Source organism: Coturnix japonica, chromosome 4 (genome assembly GCF_054131305.1).
Source record: "Coturnix japonica strain WE chromosome 4, WE-NBRP24, whole genome shotgun sequence".
NCBI lineage: Eukaryota > Metazoa > Chordata > Aves > Galliformes > Phasianidae > Coturnix > Coturnix japonica.
Genome location: NC_140666.1, coordinates 83,219,904 through 83,239,977, shown reverse-complemented (window position 1 = coordinate 83,239,977; position 20,074 = coordinate 83,219,904). Strand labels below are relative to the sequence as shown.

The 20,074-nt window shown below is 37.8% G+C and overlaps 1 protein-coding gene and 1 long non-coding RNA gene across 4 annotated transcripts in view; one reads left to right on the top strand and one right to left on the bottom strand.

Moving 5' to 3' along the window:
• The window catches only part of FAM193A (family with sequence similarity 193 member A), a 63,734-nt gene extending 44,712 nt beyond the window's left edge, over nt 1-19,022 (top strand). For 2 of the 3 annotated variants that reach the window (XM_015862793.3, XM_085545807.1), the window contains 13 exons: nt 671-783; nt 938-1,180; nt 2,485-2,638; nt 2,739-2,918; nt 4,409-4,660; nt 6,972-7,170; nt 8,368-8,640; nt 8,962-9,244; nt 9,938-10,124; nt 11,049-11,279; nt 12,944-13,787; nt 15,955-16,036; nt 18,136-19,022. In XM_015862793.3, coding sequence (XP_015718279.1) covers nt 671-783; nt 938-1,180; nt 2,485-2,638; nt 2,739-2,918; nt 4,409-4,660; nt 6,972-7,170; nt 8,368-8,640; nt 8,962-9,244; nt 9,938-10,124; nt 11,049-11,279; nt 12,944-13,787; nt 15,955-16,036; nt 18,136-18,229 — 3,135 coding nt within the window. In that variant the 3' untranslated portion in view covers nt 18,230-19,022. The remainder of the gene's footprint in view (nt 1-670; nt 784-937; nt 1,181-2,484; nt 2,639-2,738; nt 2,919-4,408; nt 4,661-6,971; nt 7,171-8,367; nt 8,641-8,961; nt 9,245-9,937; nt 10,125-11,048; nt 11,280-12,943; nt 13,788-15,954; nt 16,037-18,135) is intronic. The other variant, XM_085545806.1, reaches the window with a different exon arrangement.
• On the bottom strand, nt 12,954-18,419 carry LOC146761153 (uncharacterized). Its single transcript, XR_014945532.1, has 3 exons — nt 18,288-18,419; nt 15,616-15,745; nt 12,954-13,088 (listed from the first exon to the last, which is right to left on the bottom strand). It is a non-coding gene; the product is annotated as an uncharacterized LOC146761153 (long non-coding RNA).
• Nucleotides 19,023-20,074: the final 1,052 nt, after the last annotated feature.

The window sequence follows — 20,074 nt, the reverse complement described above, 5'->3', positions numbered from 1 at the left end:
CTTTTTGCTTGATCCTAGTTGGGCTTAAGCGAGCTGTAAGCAAATGGCTGCTTAGGTAAGGGTCAGGTCTGAAGCTTAGGCACATCCTTGTTTAACCTAAAGTTTGTAGGTATGTAATGAAATAAAGTGCTTTTCAGGATTAGGCCTCTGCCAGTTGGTGGTTATGTGGATTTTCTTTTTTTTCACTATTGTGGTGAAATCTTGTTGTGGGCAGCTACGACTTTGCTTGAATTTATCTAGTTGTGGCTACACATTAGTCCTATTTTGTTTTATTTTTTGCAAGATAAGGATAAGTTTGCGTTCTTTCATCATTTGTCATCGGTGTCCTTTTGTGCATACCATGGAACAAGATGAGAACTGCTCAAGCTCAGTATGTGTCAGCAGAAATACCATGCAGGATGCATTTACAAATGACTAAGGGAGGTGGACGTGACTACTTTACTTTTTCATAGAAAAAACACAGTTTCTTTGAAGTTTGTCAAAAGTGTGTTGTTTATAACTTGGAATCTTTTAACTTGTGATCAAAAAACTGCTTTGATTAAAACTTTCTTTTAAAATATCTTGCCCAAAGAACCTTTTTTGATTGTGCCATTTGTTAATCTGATGTGCCATTGAATTGTTAACGAGAAGACTTGCACTACTAAAACAATGCCTTTATAATTTACTTCAGCTTAATAACAAGAAAGCACTAGCTGGGGAGAACAACTTCACAGATACAATGAGGCACATGCTGTCATCACGTTTGAGCATGCCTGACTGTCCCAACTGTAATTATAGAAGAAGGTGAGCAGATGTTTTTAACTTGAAATCATAATAAATCATTCATTTCTTGTGTTAGAGGAAAAAAAAGGAAGCATTATTGCAAGAAAGAGTCTGGTTGCTTCAAATGAATGCTTCTTGAAGGTCATAAAAGTCTGTAATCTTAATTCTTGAACAGATGTACTTGTGATGACTGCAGCCTTTCACACATTTTGACGTGTGGCATCATGGATTCTCCTATAACGGATGATATCCACATTAACCAGTTACCACTGCAAATTGACTCTGCTCCTGATTATCTATCTGAGATCCGCCCACCTAGTATGTCTTCAGCAAGTTCAGGATCGGGTTCCAGCTCACCTATAACAATTCAGCAGCATCCAAGGCTGATCCTCGCAGACAATGGCTCTGCACCAACTTTGTAAGTTCTCAGTTTAAAAACTTTGGAACAGTGAATTGAACTTGAGAAGGCAAGTTATGCAGGCTGACCATTGTTAGATAATGCTGTTTTTTACATCAGGAAATTATCAGAAATTAAGTTAATCCTGATATTGAATTCAGAAGAAGCACAGATGAATGGGGTGCTTCTGATGAATATGATTTCACTAAGTTCAGTTTCCTGTTGTATCCACTGTGATGTATGACTTGCACTTCCATAACAGGACTAGAGTTTCTGTATCAATTTGTGGCATGTTTGAGAACAGGTTATGTGGCAATGCAGATTGCTACATAAGCCACATGTTTTGCTATTTCTATAAACTCTCATGAGCTTTGATGCTTAAATTGAAACAAAGAATGCAGAATTCAGAAAATAATCAAGTTGAGTCCAAGTATATACTATAAGTAGTCTATATATATAGATAGATATTTTTTTAAGGGAAATATCACTGCTTCTTGAGGGAGAGACATTCCTTGTACTGGACCTAAGCCTGCTTGTTTTCTTTCCTCATTGCACATTTCAAGCATGACTTACGGTGCCATCACTTAAACTTTGGTGAAGTGTCTCATAGAATACAAACAGATGTGGTGCTCAGTGTGAGAGCTCTTTCTTAAGAGCTTTGGATTGCTGTGAACTAAACAATATTTGTACATGAACTAAAGGATATTTGTAGCATTTCCCTAGAATGGGTACTAAAACGTGCATGTTCTAGCTGTCTGTAATAGGGGAGAGAAGGCTTCTGTTAACTGAAGGAAGGTTAGCAGGAAATTGCTTAGGTGAGGGATCATTTAGGAACTAATTACAGTAGAGAAATTCAAGATTTACTTTGACATGTTCAGTGTTGATTACTTACAGTTACTTCTTTGACATATTGTGTATATATTACATTTTTTATGCCACTTCACGCTCTCTTTAAGCAAAATCATTGGCAGAAGTATTTTTCATCAAATTAAAGGTCATCTGTATCCTGTAATTATAAAGACAGTAGATCTCTTGGTCACAAGGCAATGATGGAATAATATTTTACACAGAAATAGAAGATAATCTTATTTCAGTACCAATTAGCTGTTCAGGCATGAAGCCACTGTATTTAGTAGGATTGTACAGAGATTACTTGACATTTATTTGAAAAATAAGGCCAGTTGACTGAAAAGAAAATAGTTGAATTCCTAATTGGGGTTTTTTATACAAGTGATGTTCTAAACTTTATTTCATTTTGGTGACTGCTTTCATGATAACTGAGGTTACCGAGCACAGGGATTTATCTAAGCTTCTTTTCCTCTCAGTGGTAGTGATGATGAAGATGTTGCTCCATTATCAGCAAAGTTTGCTGATATCTATCCATTGAATAATTACGATGATGCAGAAGTGGTAGCCAACATGAATGGAATTCACAGTGAGCTAAATGGCGGAGATGAAAACATGGCACTGAAGGATGAGGTACGGCACTTAAATTGTCTTCTTTTTTCTGGCGTTTGGATCTTGCTGCTGAAGAAGAGCTTGTCCTTCACTCCTGTGTTAATGAGTTGATGTTATACAGTCTCCTCAGGTGAGCAGTACTAGCAGCAGTTCCTCAGAAGCAGACGATGAAGAAGCGGATGGGGAGAGTAGTGGTGAGCCACCAGGGACTCAAAAGGAGGAAATGTCTCTAGGAAAAAGGGCATTAAGGAAAGATGAAGCGAAAATGGATAGTCCACCACCTTCTTACCCTAGTCAACAGGTATGGTAACCTATGAAGAAAAAAATGCAACCTTTTAGTAACATCAGGAATTTGACTGCTTGATTGATAATGCGTTTATGTCTTAAACCTGAATTATATCTTCAACTTTGAATATATTGAGTTATCAGTAGGTAGCTGTGATATCTAAAATATGTTTCTGTTGATTAAACATTGTCCTAGGTAATATCCTTCTTTTTTCACAACCTTAAACACATTAGTTATATTGAAGATGTATTCAGTAAAAGTGTTTTCTATCTTTGTGCTTATATGAATGAAAAACAGATACTAAGAAATGTGTATTGGAGGTTTGAACGTGGTCTTTGTTAAATGTTGGTATTATGTGAAACTGCTGTTGAGGGGGTTACAATGACAGCATGTAGTTAATGGGCACTTTTTAATGTTACATCTGAGGACTAATTTGCCTTGTTGAAACCCTGTGTAGTAGCCTGTTGTATAGATAATGTGTGTAGGTTTTTGGTTTTTTGTTGGTTTTTTGTGTGTGTGTGTGTTTGCATGTTTGGTTTTTTTGTTTGTTTGTTTGTTTGTTTTTAAGATAGTTGCACTCTCCTTCTGTAAGTTCACTAAAACACACAGGGAACCTCACCCAGAGTATCTGCTCAGCAGGGGTCTGGTTTAACAGCTGAGCAAATAGCTCCATGACCATCAAAGTAATTCATCTGATGCACTTGTCTTTGTGTATCTTTCAATCTGAGTTATCCTCAGCTGTAACATGGGTTTACCACTTTGAGAGAGGAAGTACCACTCACTCTTATTGTACAATAGGTTCTACAGCAATTGAAATCTTAGAGTGGTTTGGCCCTCCCCCTCCATTTTGCCCTGATGAGTCCACATCTAAAGTGCTGTGTCCAGTTTTGGGCTCCCCAGTGCCAAAAAGACAGATCTTTTAAGAGTCCAGCAGAGGGCCGCAAAGGTGATTTAAGGTCTCTTCCAACCCCAGAAATTCTGTGATTAGGTGATAGTCAGGTGGGAGCTCCTGAGCAAAAGAGAGAAAATCCCTTCCCTTGACTTAGTGGCCATGCTCTGCCTAAGTCCTAGGACTTCTTCCAACTTTGTCAGCTGATCAGCCCTTACCTCTGCTGTTCTGTGTACTGTTTTTCCATATACTTTGATATAAACATCCAATTCCACTGTACAAATGGAACTGATCTATCAACTATCTAATGTTATCAAGGTTTCCTATTCCTGTCTGCCCTTGGTAATTTGATACAAATTTTCTTATTGCCACTGATAGTAGGTGTTCAAAATCTGGTATCAAAATGTGTTAATCTTGAGAGCGTTCGATATTTAACTAAGATAAAGATGCTCCATTAGTGCTTTTAATGTTTTTTCATAATGAAGGAATTCTGTGGATGCTCTGAATTTATTAATACATGTATTCAAAAGTAAATCGTATTTATGTTTATTAAGAAAAAAGGATCTAGGGAACTGATTGTATTGTCAAGTATATTGATTTTATTTTGCACTTACAGGCTGACCAAGGTCCAAATGCTTGTGAATGTCATGTTTGCAAACAAGAAGCTTCAGGTCTAACAGCCTCTGCACTTGCAACTGGACGCCTGCCTGCTGGCCATCAGTTTATGAATCCTGAAAAACCTGCACATCCTGCACTTCATCTTTATCCTCATATCCATGGACATATACCATTGCATACAATTCCCCACCTTCCTCGTCCACTTATCCATCCCACCTTGTATACAGCTTCCCCCTTTACACACAGTAAGGTAAGTCTGCCAAGGTAGATGTGTCCTGATCCTAGAAAATTACTGAATGCTGGTATAAATTAGCAGGTGACCAAGTATCTGTAAAACTGTAAATGTTGCTTTTTAAACTGTGGTCTGTTTGGACTCTGACAGGAGTTCTATTAGAGGGAATAGCTAAGTGTAAGGAATAGGGCATAGTCAGAACTGGAGAAAGGCTCATGCAGCAGAGCTAAGAGTAGCTTTGCATCAAGAAGACTGATACTTTCCTTGCTTTCATTAGAAAGAATTTAGAGTCAAATGGGTCTTGAATGGTGGGAAGAGTAATAAGACTTTCATCTCTATAATAGGACTAATTAAATCTTCATTTAATATATATTGGAGGTCAAAATTTAATATTCCATTTTGGCAATAATGTTCTGAGATTTTTAGTTCAAAATGCAAGTACTTTTTTTCGTTTTTATTTTTAGACAGGCATTAGGAGCCTTTCAAATGGTTTTTGTGCTTTGAGAGAACTTGGTTTTTTGCAGGCTCTGCAAAATTCTTTTCACTCAGAGCAAATGAAAAAGAAGGAGGTACAGAGCAAGGAGAAAGACCTGCTGTCTCTTTTTTGGAAGTATGAATCAAAAATTAGGAATTGATATCGATGTGGTGCCATTTCACATATTTCATTCAGCTGAACGATGGGCCCTGCTTAAAGGGGTTACTGTGATGCATTCCTCTCACCTTCCTTTTTTTGATCCAGAGATCTTGTTGGAAGAAGAGAAGATAAGCTCACCGTGATAACCATTAATTAATTCTTAGCACTGCTATTAGCATTAACTTTGTTTGTCCTGTCTTATTGTTGTCTTTTCCTTCTCTGTTGCGTTGTATTGACATTTCTTAACAGCCTACAGCCTTTCTTCTGAAATCCCAAATTTTACCACCTTCTGCCATCCTTCCTGCACTCATCCCCATCCCTTTGTAGCAGTCTACTCGGGCTGTTGTCCGTGTGATACTCATATCTCTGCTGTCATTCTTTTGAAAAGATCTTTGCATGGTAAAAACATCTGCAGTGTATTTTTGAGGCTACACCAGCAGCTCCATATGGAATGGCAAGCTGCTAGCACCGAGTGGCTTTGTTATACTGACCTGATCTAGTAGTTCTGGCACAGCACCTGAACGAGCTGGGCTCTGTGTGTTTTTGTTGTGTTGGAGCTAGAAAGACATATGTGGAAGCTGAAGATCTGGGGAACTTTTGTATTTGAACAGCCAGATTAATTCAGCTTAGCTTGTAGTAAAGGAACTAATAAACTCTGCCAGATCAGGGCTTGGTTCTTTATATCATGGATAGGATGTTCTGTCCCTGTGATGTTTCTTTTGTACCCGCATGTGCAAGTTTTCTTTTATGGAGGATGCTTGAGCTGCTTTGACCTTCCAGATCAGTCAGATAATGAAAATGTCTGGATTAAAAAAACAAGAGCGACTGGGTATATGATGAGTTTTCTTCAATGTGTTTAGGTATTAGTGTCTGAAGTGTTACTGAACTCAGCTTTTAATATTGGTCTACATCTGTGTAATGTTTCATTGCATTAAATGTAGTGCAGAAACAGGACAGAATCACTTCCCTTTGGCTTTTTGAAATGTAATTGAACGTAATGCTTGCATTGCTTGAGGTCTCTGAACCCTGAGCAACAACTTGCCTGTATAAGACAGGAAGAAGCATTTCTTTTGTTTTAGTTGATTTCAGTTGCTTTTCCATTGCCTGTGGAATTTTAAGTCCGGAATCTGTTAATACTTTAGATGAGAAGAGCAGACAAATATAACCAAGTTGAAATGATGCTTTCAGATAACAGCGTTTTATTTGTTTTTCTACTGTGCTTGTTTCCAATTCTGAAGTGTTAGTAATCCCTTTATCACAGCTGTTTTATGTAGTAATGGTTGTTATGTCACAGAGGATTGTTTTTAGAAGCTTGGGCTTTGGAAGGTAATATTTCCTATTAAGTTTTAGGTTGACATAAATACTTTTTTAGATGAAAAATGAGGATCCACCTATATACATTAGCCCAAATGTTTTTGGAGAATACTTCATTTTGTATTCATCTGTTATCAAAATCTGAGAGAAATGTTTATGATTATAAAATACACGATTGTACATAAAATCTGTGTAATACATTATCTGCTTTTAAAAGTCAACGGAGAGATCTTTTTATCATTCTGGGAAATAACATTTATTACCCTCAGCTTTTTATAATGCCTTTCACAATTGAAACAATTTATGATTTGAATGTTGCTGTTGGAGTGACTGTGTAAGCAAACAGAATATCAATGAGGAAAATACTCTCTATTTTTGTAGGCATTACCACCGGCTCCAGTTCAGAATCATTCAAACAAGCATCAAGTATTCAATGCATCTCTCCAAGATCATATTTATCCAAGCTGTTTTGGGAGCACTCCAGATTGGAATAGCTCTAAATTTATAAGTCTCTGGGGGTCAGAGATGATGAATGACAAGAACTGGAATCCTGCTACGTTTTTGCCTGATACAATTCCTGGTGAGGTTTTGTTATTGCTTGACACTGACTAGTTAAAATACTTAATGTCATGCAGTGGAATGTGGCACTTATTTCCAGGAATGATAGGTTTCATCATCATGTTCTTAATGAGATGGGATTCTGGCAGGGATTTGCTGCCATTTCTACTTGAGTGGGACTGAAAATTGGAAAATAAATTCTTGCATCTTGGGAATAGGACTCTGAAGGCAAAAGGATAGCATAATGTTTTTCATATGTGCTCATTGTAGAAGTATTTTCATCTTAGAATGCTTTAGGATGCAAAGGAATTGGAATTCAGGGGGAACTTATGTTGCTTTTAATCTGTCACAAAGATCTGCTTATTTTCTACGGGACTGCAAGAGCACTGGTAATGTGGTACTGCATTCTCCTCCTTACCTTGCACAGAGATAAACCTTGTCAGACCAATAGAGGCATTCACCTAGGACGAGATTAATGTAAGCCAGGAAGCCTTTGGAGATATTAATGGTTGAAGTTAAATAGAAGAGGTTAATAAATAGAGAAATAAGGTCTGATCACGGAGGTGTTCCCATGGTTAGCTGGAATTATCAGTAATTAAAGATTTATCACATCACATTAGGAGAATGTGCCACTTCTTCACATGTTGCAATTGTTGCATGGCTAATCTGGACTTCAGATATTGAAGTTCACATACTTAGTATGGCATCATAGAATCATCGAATTACTCAGGTTGGAAAAGACCTTAAAGATCATCAAGTCCAACTGCAACCTGACCGTAATACCCTATTAACAACCCTCAGCTACATTGTATCTCCAGCACTACATCCAAACGGCTCTTGAACGTGTCCAGGGATGGTGATTCAACCACCTCCCTGGGGAGAAATAAAGTATCCAATTTCTATTCTTCAAGAATAAACGTATATAGATCGGTAGCATATTTGCTACTTATTAACACATGTAGCAGGATTCTTAGAGCTGTAACTTTAAGGTTATTGACTTCTTTTTTGAGACTTAGTAACGCATTTTGTTACAGATGTATTCAGGGCAAGAAATTGTTTGCTGGGGAATCACTTTGCTGGTCTGATCCAGCCTTTGTGAACAAGATGCTTGTTGATCTTGTAATATCACATCTAAATTATTACATGCTTAATTCTGAGTGCCATAAAAACAATTCTATAGTTCTGTTGTACTTAATTATTCTGTGCACTTCAATTGAAGGGAATGATATATTAACGCCAGCACTCTCAGAAATAAGACCCGAAGCACTTCCTACCACGTCTAGCAATGAAGGATCAGCAGTTACTGATGGCAAAGAGAAGAAAAATGCTGCAAAGAAGAAATGTCTGTACAATTTCCAGGATGCCTTTATGGAAGCTAACAAAGTTGTCATGGCAACCTCTTCTGCTACTTCTTCTGTCTCCTGCACAGCTACTACAGTGCAGTCAAGCAGCAACCAATTCAAAGTATCATCTAAGAGACCTTCATCAATAGGTAAGGATGTAATTCACACACTTCTTAGTCACTGACTCCAGTGCTTACAGCTAATCAAAGTTTTATATGTGTTTGTTGTAGTTTGTATTATCTTAATTGGTGTTCTTAATACTCCTGAGTATTATACTTCCCTAGCTAGAAGAAATTTTTAAAGCATCTTAATTATTAGGGTTAGGGACTCCCAGTAGGCAGATCAGGAAATACTTCATAGTTTTTAGTGACTCTGAGAAAGTCTGCCATTTTGAATGACTGTTAGGGTAATTAATTGGAGACTTAATTTCTTTCAATTGTAACCAGTTTCTTTTTTCCCTCCAAATTTAGGTGAAGTGTTCCACAATATTAGTAAAGAGGACCATAGACATTCTGCACCAGTTGCACCACGAAATAGTCCTACCAGTTTAGCATCGCTTCCTTCACTGTCTCCTGCTGCACTGTCTCCAGCTTCTACACCCCATCTTCCAAACCTTGCTGCTCCTTCTTTTCCCAAAACTGCTGCAACAGCTCCTGGGTTTGTGGATCCCCATTCAGGTCTTTGTCCTACTACGGTTGTACCTCCTACTTCCACCACAGACAGCTCTGTAAGTGCCCCACCAAGTGTCTGCAGGTAAGTCTGGCGCTTGGGTGATAGAATCAGTGAAGCATTGATTTCTACAGAGTTGTATCTGTTGTTCCATAGCACGTGCTGTCTCACTGTTCTGCTTAGCCAGAAAGTTTGAGGTAGTGAGCAGTTACCTATTGTTGTATGTTTTGTTTTTCCTCTAATTAGAATACTGAATTTGAACTTTTTTTTTCTCTGTTTTGATTACTAATTTTTGATAAAACATCTTTTCTGGGGGAGCTGGAAGAGTGAGTTTCTTGCTTCAGAAAGAAGGTGTGCATATGTTTTGTAGATATGAAAGGTTATGATATTTTCACCTTGCTAATGTATGAACAAAGAAGTAATAACACTAGATAAGATCTTCCTTTAAATTGAATACTTCTTTACAGTTTGAGCAACATCACATCTGCAGGCTACTGATCTATTGGGTCACCTAATGAGTTTTTCATAAATCTCTTTACAATCAATGATATTTTTCTTTCTGCTTGGTTTTGAGCATCTCCATTTGAAAGCTTCTGTATGAAGGCCTTAGAATTTGATACATCACTGGTTATTGACATCCCAGTTTGAGAGTCATTGTTTCTGGTAGATGTACACATAACTGTATGCTTTTCTGTTTTTCTTTTTTCTTTCAAATATTTCCATTATTATCTAGAAGTTGTGTTATTTTTTTACCAACTTCTACTTAATTTTACACAGTGATCCTGATTGCGAAGGCCATCGCTGCGAGAACAGTAACACTTATGATCATCAACAGTACGATGGAGAGGAGAGCCAAGATGAAGACAGCTGTTCAGAGCATAGCTCAAGTACCTCAACATCCACAAACCAGAAGGAAGGAAAATACTGTGACTGTTGTTACTGTGAGTTCTTCGGCCACGGCGGAGTAAGTTTCAATAATATCCAATTCATTTTCACAAGTGAAATGCTCAAAGCTATTTAAAGGTGCTACATCAAAGTTTTTCTTAACTTAAAATTATATTTCATTGCTGGCCTTATTTTATCTTTATGTGTGTAGTGTGCTGTTAATAATCAGGTCACAAATGAGATTTGAGTCTCTGGCACTTTTTTTGTATTTGAAGTAAAAGTTCTGCTCATTGGGCATGTATTTGGTTGGAATCTACTTCATCTTAAAGTCTGAAGTAAATTAAAAGGCCCTGCCCTATGGCTGAAAGGGGCAAAGGGGGGATCCCATTTCTTGCTGCATGTTCGCACCGTGCTCGTGTTTCATCTGTTTTTGACAGCTGTCCAATCGAACAGTAAGCTGTTTGATGTGCCAAAGTGGCAGAATAGAATGCTACAGGATTTTATAGAAGTTAATAATCTTTGTTTTGCTGGTGTAGTGAGTTGAAGTAGTGTTGCCTCAGATAGATGGGCAGGCATACTTCCATGCAGGGTAATCAACCCAGGGGCCCATGTACCTCAAACTCTGAAAGAGGCTTGATGGAAATTGAAAACAGTAGCAGATGTCTGCTCTTCTAAATCTCCAAATGAAGTACACCAATCACAGGGAAAATACCAAAGTCTCTTCTTGCGCTGCTAAAGGCCTTTGTCTTCTCACTTGTGTACTCCTCTGTAAAATTAGTCATTCTTCCAGTTGGAAAATAGAGTTCACAAGCTAGCAACAAGCTTGATAGGTCTGTTGCCTGTTACATACACCTTCAGGTACGCCTACAAACAACATGGAATTCGGTGTTCTGGTTTGAACTTCTAGTTTTTTTTGAGGTCTCTACAGTTTCAAAATCTTGAGAGCGTTAGGTCAGTGGAACTTTTATATTTAGTCACTAGATATTTCTCTGGTGTCCTTCAGCCACCAGCTGCACCTACCAGTAGAAATTATGCAGAGATGCGAGAAAAACTTCGTTTACGTCTGACCAAAAGGAAGGAGGAGCAGCCCAAGAAACCAGATCAGATCTCTGAAAGGGAAAGTGTTGTTGACCATCGAAAGGTGGAAGACTTGCTGCAGTTCATAAACAGCTCTGAAACCAAACCAGTTAGCAGTTCTCGGGCAGCCAAGCGAGCAAGACATAAGCAACGAAAGGTAAGATAAAAGAGGGTGTTTATCCTAAAACCTCATATATTTGAATCCGTAAGCATGTTTTGTGCTCACCTGGTAAGAATACCACTATGTGCTGACTTAATAATAATGGCTTAATTGTTTTCTTTGTCATTTGTGATGGTCTGTTTGCTTAAGTGAAACTTACTTACCTTTTCTGATGCTGCCTTAGAAGTTTCTTAGACTAGGAAGATTTCTCACTACGTTGCTATTATGTTCGTAGTTTCAAGTCATCTTTATGTGGGAATTTCCCACACAATTATTTTTAATTTTCAGAAATAAAAATCTAGCTGCTGTATTAAATGGGCATTGAAGTAGTGCAGGAAATTATAAAGTTAGTGTTTCTTTATTGGAATGATGACCTACTGATGACAGTAGGAGGCCAAAAAACATGTGATTGATACTTTCTTGAATGCGGAGAAGTCAGGTTTTATATTTGTAGTATGATTGCATTGGGCACCTTGGAAGGGGTTCATGATGACATGAAGGACCGAAGGACCATCCTTAGTCCAAGTAAAGTGCAAAGCTGCAAAGAGTGGGGAGTAAGAAAGAAAATAGATCACTTTGTAAAACAAACAAACAGGAAAAACCTTTTGAGTTTAACAAGGAAATTATTTTCTAAAAACAACATTTGCTGAGTTAACAGAAGAAAATGATTTTTCTAAGGTGAACAAGAAGAAAGATTGCTTTTCTTGTTGCAATTTAGTTATCAACCTTAAGTGTGAAGTTTAAACTGTAATGAGATTCATTGCTGAAAGTTATGTATTCTGATAATCACGTTATATGACTTCATGGGAAATATTTTGTATTTGTGGATTAGTTTCTGGCACTATGTCTGCATGCTATAATGCTTCCACAGGTTCTGAGACATAAGAGGGAGATGGGGCGTTTTTTATGACTTGTATAACTCTAAAAGGAATCTGCTATAGATGCTTTTAAATATGTGAAAAGAGTTTATGAATATGATTGTTGTCAGCGTACAGCTTTTGTTTTGCTTGTCATGCAAGATAAATGTTGCACAGAGCTTCAGGTACTTGCAGTGACAGTTGGTAGAAGTCTTTTATATCTTTATTTTACGTGGTAACAGTACAAGGTACAGGTAACAAAATGTCACCATCCTTACTGTTCTTGACAGCTCTTTACGCACCTCTGATATACTTGGTGTTTTGTTTTGAGTTGCTTTTAATGACTACTTCTCCTAATGTTAATAAACACTGAGAGTAGCTGCTGGCATATATAGCAAGAGAATAGATAAGTGATGCAATATACGACACAAGCTTTGGTTACCTCAGTAATACACAAATAGAGCAGAGAATCAAGTGGGAAATTTCATTTTCAATGGGTTTTTGTGATTATAGAAATCTTTGGTGTGAAGTTAAGCCTAACAGTAGCAAAGAGAAGATGAACAGTTGGTATTGACATCAGATGTGTTAAGGAAACATAGAAATTCCAAAAGGATTTTAATGTACTTTAAAAGGCAGTTTGTTTTTAAACAGTTATTTACTTCCTGCTGCATGCTTGTGGATCAAATAAATTGGTTATGCTAACATTCTGAGACTTAAAGTGTTCACATAGAAAACTAGTGATGATAGCTAGCACTCATATCCAAAATCTGTGTCACTTTCAGTAATCTACTTGTTATTTTGTAGCTTGAAGAAAAGGCTCGACTTGAAGCGGAAGCCAGGGAAAGGGAGCATCACCAGTTGCTTGAAGAGCAGAGGCGGCGAGAGGAGGAAGAGGAAGAGAGGCTGAAACAAGAGCTACAGCGGCTTCAGGAACTTCAGCAGTTGAGGGCTGTAAAGAAAAAGAAGAAAGAGCGAACAAATAAGGACTGTCAGAAGGTGGACGTGCTTACTCAAAACTGCCAGGCAGCAAAGGAATCTGTCCCAAATGCACCCGAAGACATTCAGAATGGTACACTTGAGCAATCAGAAAAGATAGAAACCTCCTCTGGTTCGCTGTCAAGACACGTGAATCACACAGAGCAGAGGCCGCTTTCCGAGACAGGCTGTGAATCATCCAATGCTGTGAACACTAGAGACTCAAAACTGCTTTATCAGAAAGAGGGGAGTGTAAAGCAGCATGAACCCCTCTCTTTTCTGCTTGATATTATGCATCAACATAAAGAAGGAAACAACAAACAGAAACTAAAGCAAATAAACAAGCCGTGTGCTGATCAAGTTAAAAAGCCAGTTGAATCTTGCAAAGCAGCTGAGATTCAGACTAAAACCAGAAACCAAATAGAATCCAAAGCAAAAGCAGCAGAACTCCCAGTGCTTGCAGAACCTAAAAAAGAAGAGAAGAAATTAAACAACAACAACAAAAAACAGTTGAACCACATAAAGGAAGAGAAAGCACCCATCACAAGCGAATCCCCTTCACCAAGTGAGCAGCAGCAGAATAATAAGCTAATACTTGCAGATTCTCCTCAACCAAAAGGCAAGAACAAGAAAAACAAGAAGAAAAAAGGGGACAAAGTCAACAATTCCATTGGTAAGAAAAATGAAGTTACTTGTTTGTTTTCTTTTTTTGCTGTTACTACTTAAGTGCAGAAGTTTAAAATCTTTCTTTAGTCAATCTGGAAATGTAAAACAAATGCAACAACAAAAACCCAGAGAAATTGGTGTCAGGGAAAACTCTGAAGTCACTGTAACTTCAGTTTGTTTGTAATGGTGCTCACTGGTGATGCACAATCTGAAGATAGCATTTTCCTTTTAGGATATGTGTATGTGCTTCAAGTGAAAAGATGTAGAAGGCTTTAAAGCCTCAGTAAGGTAGTGTATGCCACTGTTTTTGTAGGGTTTTGTCTGTTAGCAGCATGCTCAATTCCATTATGAATTTGTGTAAAAGCAGGGATGTTCCTCATATAGAACTGAATCTAGTCTAAAATTGGTTTTAACCTTTGCACAAGGGGAATTATTGGATTCTGTTGTCAAAGAATAATAATACATATTCATTTCTTAGTGGTAATAATTATTTTCGTATACTATTTACATCAACAGTAAACTAATTCACTACTTGTTTTTATTTGCCAGTGTGAAAACTTAGTGGAAAGTTGTTTAATTAAATATATTGAGTGTTTTCTCCATGTGACTATCAGTTTGTGCTAGGAAATAGATTTTATACACCTGATAATAATAATAATGACAATAAAAACATAGAATTTTGAGTTCACCCAAACAAGTTGCAGTGACATAATTTTCTTGCCATTATGTTTTTTTGTTTTCTTTTCCTGAAAACAGCTGAGGCTAATATCAAAGCTGATGAACACATGCACTGTTAGCTGATTTGCTTTGGCAGCATGTTAGTCTATCTGCTGCTTTGGGCCACTGGTCTGTTCCCGAGTGCTTTTGGTCTTTCCTGGGGCTGGTGGCTGGGGCAGCTTTGTGGTACAGAAATGTCTGCTCAGAGCACCCAGCTGAGCAGCAGCAGTGCATAAGTGCTAGAATGACTTAACACTGCAGTTCATGCTGCTGTGCTGCCTGGTAATCATATAACAGCTCAATCCTCCAGTGGCAATCTGCACCAGTGTGCAGCATTGAACGTTTTTCTCCTGTACTGTAGTTCTTCTGAATACCATATCGTTGTGAGGTTTTTGGGTTGTGTTTGTTTTTTTTTTAATTCTTTGTAAAATGTTAATTTACAGAGAGCAGCATACTCCAGTCATTTAACTAAGACAGAACTCCAATCTTTTCTGCATAGGGGTGGGTGGTGTACTGTAAGAGGAATTTAGGTCACTTCTTGCACCTCTTCCTCTCTTTGTGTATGTATATACACACAGATACATGCTTTTTCTGCTATCAAAACAAGCCTATTTAACAATTTCTGAAAGCTATTGTTCAAACATAGGAAATGTAGGAATACAAGTCTGATTTTATATAGAGGTAATTGTGCTACTCCCTGGATTTGGGCTGGGTAGCCACTGGGAGTAGTTCTGAATTTAGATATAAAAGAAAGATGGTGAGACTTAGAGGAAAGAATTCTCAATTTGGTTTCTGCTGCAAATTACATTCTCTGAAGTTTTTATGATAGAAAGTTCAAGAAAAAGAAGTGCTGGGACAGTGTAGTATACCAGTAGCTGTAATAGCTGACGCTCTATTTTGATTGTGTTAAAACATCAGAAGAATGTTTGAAGAAGAATCCTAATTGCAAATAGCATGACTTGCACAAGCAACCTGTAATGTCCCAGAAGGGGTTCTGCAGTTCTATAAAACCAGAATTCTTTAAGTCTTTTCTTTAGAAATACAATTTCTTTCTAAAGCTGCCTTTATAGTAGCAAGGCCATCAAAGTTCAGGCAGTCAAGCATGATTCATTTCCTACCTGATTCATCACGCCTCTTCATATAATTCAATGTTTCTCATGTGTATTCCAGGCTCTTGGCATCGTTTGCAATCTACGTGATCAGTAAATTCACTGTTGGTTTGTGTCTTCCTTGTTTCCAATGTAATTCCTTTAAAGATTAAGCAGAGATAATAGCATGAGGATTTAAGAACTCATTTTCAATTACAAATCTGTATTAATTCAGCCTGAATATGAATTATCACTGGTCTGCAAAGCTCAGACAGCTCTCAAAAAACCCATATTTAATCCAGCTTCTTCCTTTTTCCTCTCTCCTTCCCCCGTGGAATCTAATGTAGTGTAATCCTTTTCCCTTTGTAGATGATGTTTTCCTACCCAAAGATATTGATCTAGACAGTGTGGAAATGGATGAAACAGAGCGAGAAGTGGAGTATTTTAAAAGGTAAAGTGCTGTAATTCCTGCGTGTAAAGCTGTTGTGGTTCTTCCACTACAATTAGTCACCAAACCCTAGGATCATCTTGCTACAGTTCGGTTTTTTTAACGTAAAGATGATAAATGCTCTGTAAGGTGCTACTTATTGAACAACCAACTTTTACATTTCAGATGCTGTTTTTCAAAAGGTTCTTTCATGAGTTTTCTTACATGTTTATGGGAGCTCCTTGGAATTTTATACTGCATATAAAACAGAGATAGCCCAACTGCAAATATTAGTTTCTATTAATGATAAGGGAGGATGCCTATACTAGCGCAGTGACAATAACAATAGAGTGAACTGGTACTTGAGACTGTTCTTTTCATTTTAGTTGCTTTTGGAGTTTATGCATCAGATAAATCAACTTTCTACAGTTGAATTCTTTAGAATTAATGGTTGTTTCACAACACAACTAAAGCCATTGATTTTAAAGAGTTGGGCTTTTTGTTTTTAAAATCAGGCTTTCCGTATGGATATCAAATGTTTTCTGAACTTAGATACTTTTGATAGTCCGTGTGCCTGGGAAGTAATATGAATCAGAATCTTACAAGGGACAGCTGCCTCTCTATACTGAGTATTATTTCTGTACGACATTCATATGTTATTTTATACCAGTGTTACAGTGTTTTAAAGTCAAAATATCCAGAAATACATATTCACTACTCTCGAATGACTGATTTGTGCCAGCTAACAGATTTTGTTGTTTAGATTGCAAGTTAGGTTTTATAGTTGCAACGTGACATATATTAAATAGTGCTAGTGTAGGAATGTGTTCTTTATATGTGAAAGTGTGGCTGAAATTCACACAAGATTTTGCCATACGTGATTCCAGATGAATGGTTATAAAACAGTAGTTATGACTTTTAGACAATTCAATGATACAATCTATTTAACTTTCATCTGTTAGGGAGTTTGTATAACTACAGTTTTCATGCATACCAATTTTCATGTTTAGAAGAGATGCCTGAAATGCCCCTATAAATGCTGTTCTAGGCAAACAGCATGGAGAGACCTTTAATATATATCATTTAATAATTACCAGTATAATCAACAGCAAGCTAGCAACACTGCTAGTTCTCCATGGCAGTAAGCTGCACAGGAATTTGTCTCTCTACTGATTCTGTTAATTTGTCATCCTTTCTCCTTGCTTTGGAGCAGAGCAACAGATAACATCATTACACCCGGACTTCAGAATTAGTTTTGCGAACTGCTTCTAACTTTGGCATGGAAAGAACAAAAGAAATCTGCTTTCTGACTGTCCACCATACCCTTCCTATTTCTCTCCTTCTGTTTGCTCCCTGTATTTGGTTTTCAGTTCTTGGAGAAACCATGTAGCCTTCCATATAGGGAACTCCTATGCAAAGGAGTTACCTTGATGCTGTCATGGATCTTTTAGCCCAAACAAGCTACACCCTCAATAAAAAGGACCTGAGCATGAATTAACAGTCCCTGAAACGCCTGTTTCTTAGTGCATGCCAGCCTTTTCCAAAAGTTCTTCCCTATGTGTGCATTGCACCCAGTGAATGCTACTAAGTGGATTTTTTGTGCTGAAGATTCTTTTTCTAGTATGTGGACTATTTATCTGCTGTATTACAAACATCCTTTCTTCAAATGTCCATTTCAAATGCCTCTTTGCTGTAGTCAGACTGGCATGAGGACAGAGGAGTGCTCTATGCCCTTGGTGCTTGTGCTTTATGAATTACCTACTATTCATTGTTATTGTTGCAAGGGTTATGGTAAATCCAGTCATGTCAGTTGTGGTTTTTGGTTAATACTCAGCAAGCATCTGTGCTGATAAATACGCAGTATTCTTTGTTTCTTCTTCCAGCTGCTCTTGCCAACACTGTAGTGTTTAAAATAACTGGTTTCTGATCTACGTGGGTAATGAGCAAATCACTTTTTTTTAATATAATTTTTTTAAGAAGTTTTGCCTTTCTGAGGGGGAGCTGCCCTTGAAAAAAGGGATGCCATCACTTTTAGGTTTCTTTCTTTTTCTTTTCTTTTTTTCCTTTTTTTTGAAGTATATTGGTTTCACTTTATCACTTTTTTTTTTCCTTTTTTCTTCCAGATTCTGCTTGGATTCTGCCAGACAGACAAGGCAGAGACTTTCCATCAACTGGTCCAATTTTAGCTTGAAAAAAACCACCTTTGCTGCACATTGAAATGACACAATACGGGGAGGGAATCCTGCAGGAATCAATGAACGACGACTCCACTTACCTGTCCTGCTGTGCTGAGAGCTTATCTGGTCTTGAGCCAGTGCTGCCTTGCCTTGTCCCCAGTGCTGTGTGGATCTGCACTGAACCCTTTGGCCTGATAATTCTTGCGGACTGAAAAATTGCCACTTTCTACCTGAATTTGTTAGCTTGTGTGCTTGTAGTCTGTGAGTGAGACTTACTTGATTGTAGCTGTATGCCGTTGGAGATGAAACAATAGCTCTTTTCCATCTCCTTCTGAATGCCTTGGCCTCAGAGACTTTAAATTGCTTAGGCTCGGGTGGAGGCCAAAATACTAGTTTGCATCATCTGCAGTGGCTCCTGTCACTTCTGCATCTAGCTATGTTTTGTCATTCTGACTCCTGACAAAGGAATGGACCTAGTCAGTTGTGCTTTCATCTGCTCCAAAATTCTCCTGACATGACTTCATGAAAAAGAGGCTCTTACGGGACAAGTATTTCCTCAGTTCTTTCACAATCTACTGTTTAAGAGTGTACAAGTTACGCTATTTGTGTTTTGATTTTTTTTTCCTGACTTGTAGCCAGCTTGTGTAAGAATACTTGCAGAATGAGAAAATTTAAAAAAAAAAAAAGAACAGTACTCACACTATTGAATCTGTTATAGAGTGTATAATTGTATTAACACTGAAGCCTAACTGGCTACTTTTTTAACATATTGTTAAGTAATATTAAAATCATGTCTTTCTTTTTGAAAGATGGAATACATTAGTATGGCAGAAGACTCGTGTCTTGCTTTTTTCTACTTGGGTGGGGTGAGGGAAGCAACAAATGTACTTGGTTAGAGAGTGGTGTTCTAAACTAAATCCAACCTTCTGTCAGGATCGGTCAGTGAGAGCTACTTGTTCCTCTAGGAATGCTTGTTTTCCACCTCACACGATGGGAAAAGCTGTCTGCTAGTGCAGCAAAGATTCCTGCTGAAAGCTGGAGTTGTTTGTGAATTCTGTGAATTACTATAATGCTTCTATTTTAATAGATGCTTTGAGAAACAAGGTAATACAAATACTTCCGATGTAATAGTAGTAGGTAGGCTCAATGTTACTATTGTGTAAGTAATTGGGATTGGAACTACATGATCCTTGAGGTCCCTTCCAACCCGGGTCATTCTGTGATTCTGTGTAAGTAACACTTTAGTGGTGTTTTACAGGTTGCATAGTGTTTTAGTCATGATCTGTGTAAAGATAATGCACTTAGAAACGTTTTTGTGATACCCTACTATTTAGAATAGAGCTACGTTTCATTTGGATGACCGTATTCACCCAGGTTATAAGGCCAGTCTTCCATTGTTATTTTCCTTACATAAAATTTATTTTCTTTACAGAAAATAAAACTTCCATTCAATGTATATTTGAAAGGACAATGCAGTTTCAAAGCCCACTGGTTTTCTTCTCCAGAACCATTCCCATCCTTTTTTTATTCTTCTATTTGCTAACGTGTTTTGTGATCCAACTGCTGGGCTTGAGACTGCTTTGCAAGAAGACACAGGGCAACTGCGCTTGGCTTGAGACTTAAGAACATTGAATGAATTGTTCCTTCTGCTTCCCCTTTAAGGCCAGTATGTAGCAGGAGGGTTGGCTTGGCTACAAACCACTGAGATACCTACAGTTTCATATCCCTCTTCTACCAGTCCTGGAGTTCCCATCCCATTGTGCTGCTCGTCCAGAATATAGTTGCTCAGTTTACATTCAGCCACTGTAGGTAAATGAGATTTCAGTTTTCCTCATATAGGGGAGGGGATGATACAATACCTATTATCAAATTACTGACCTGGAGC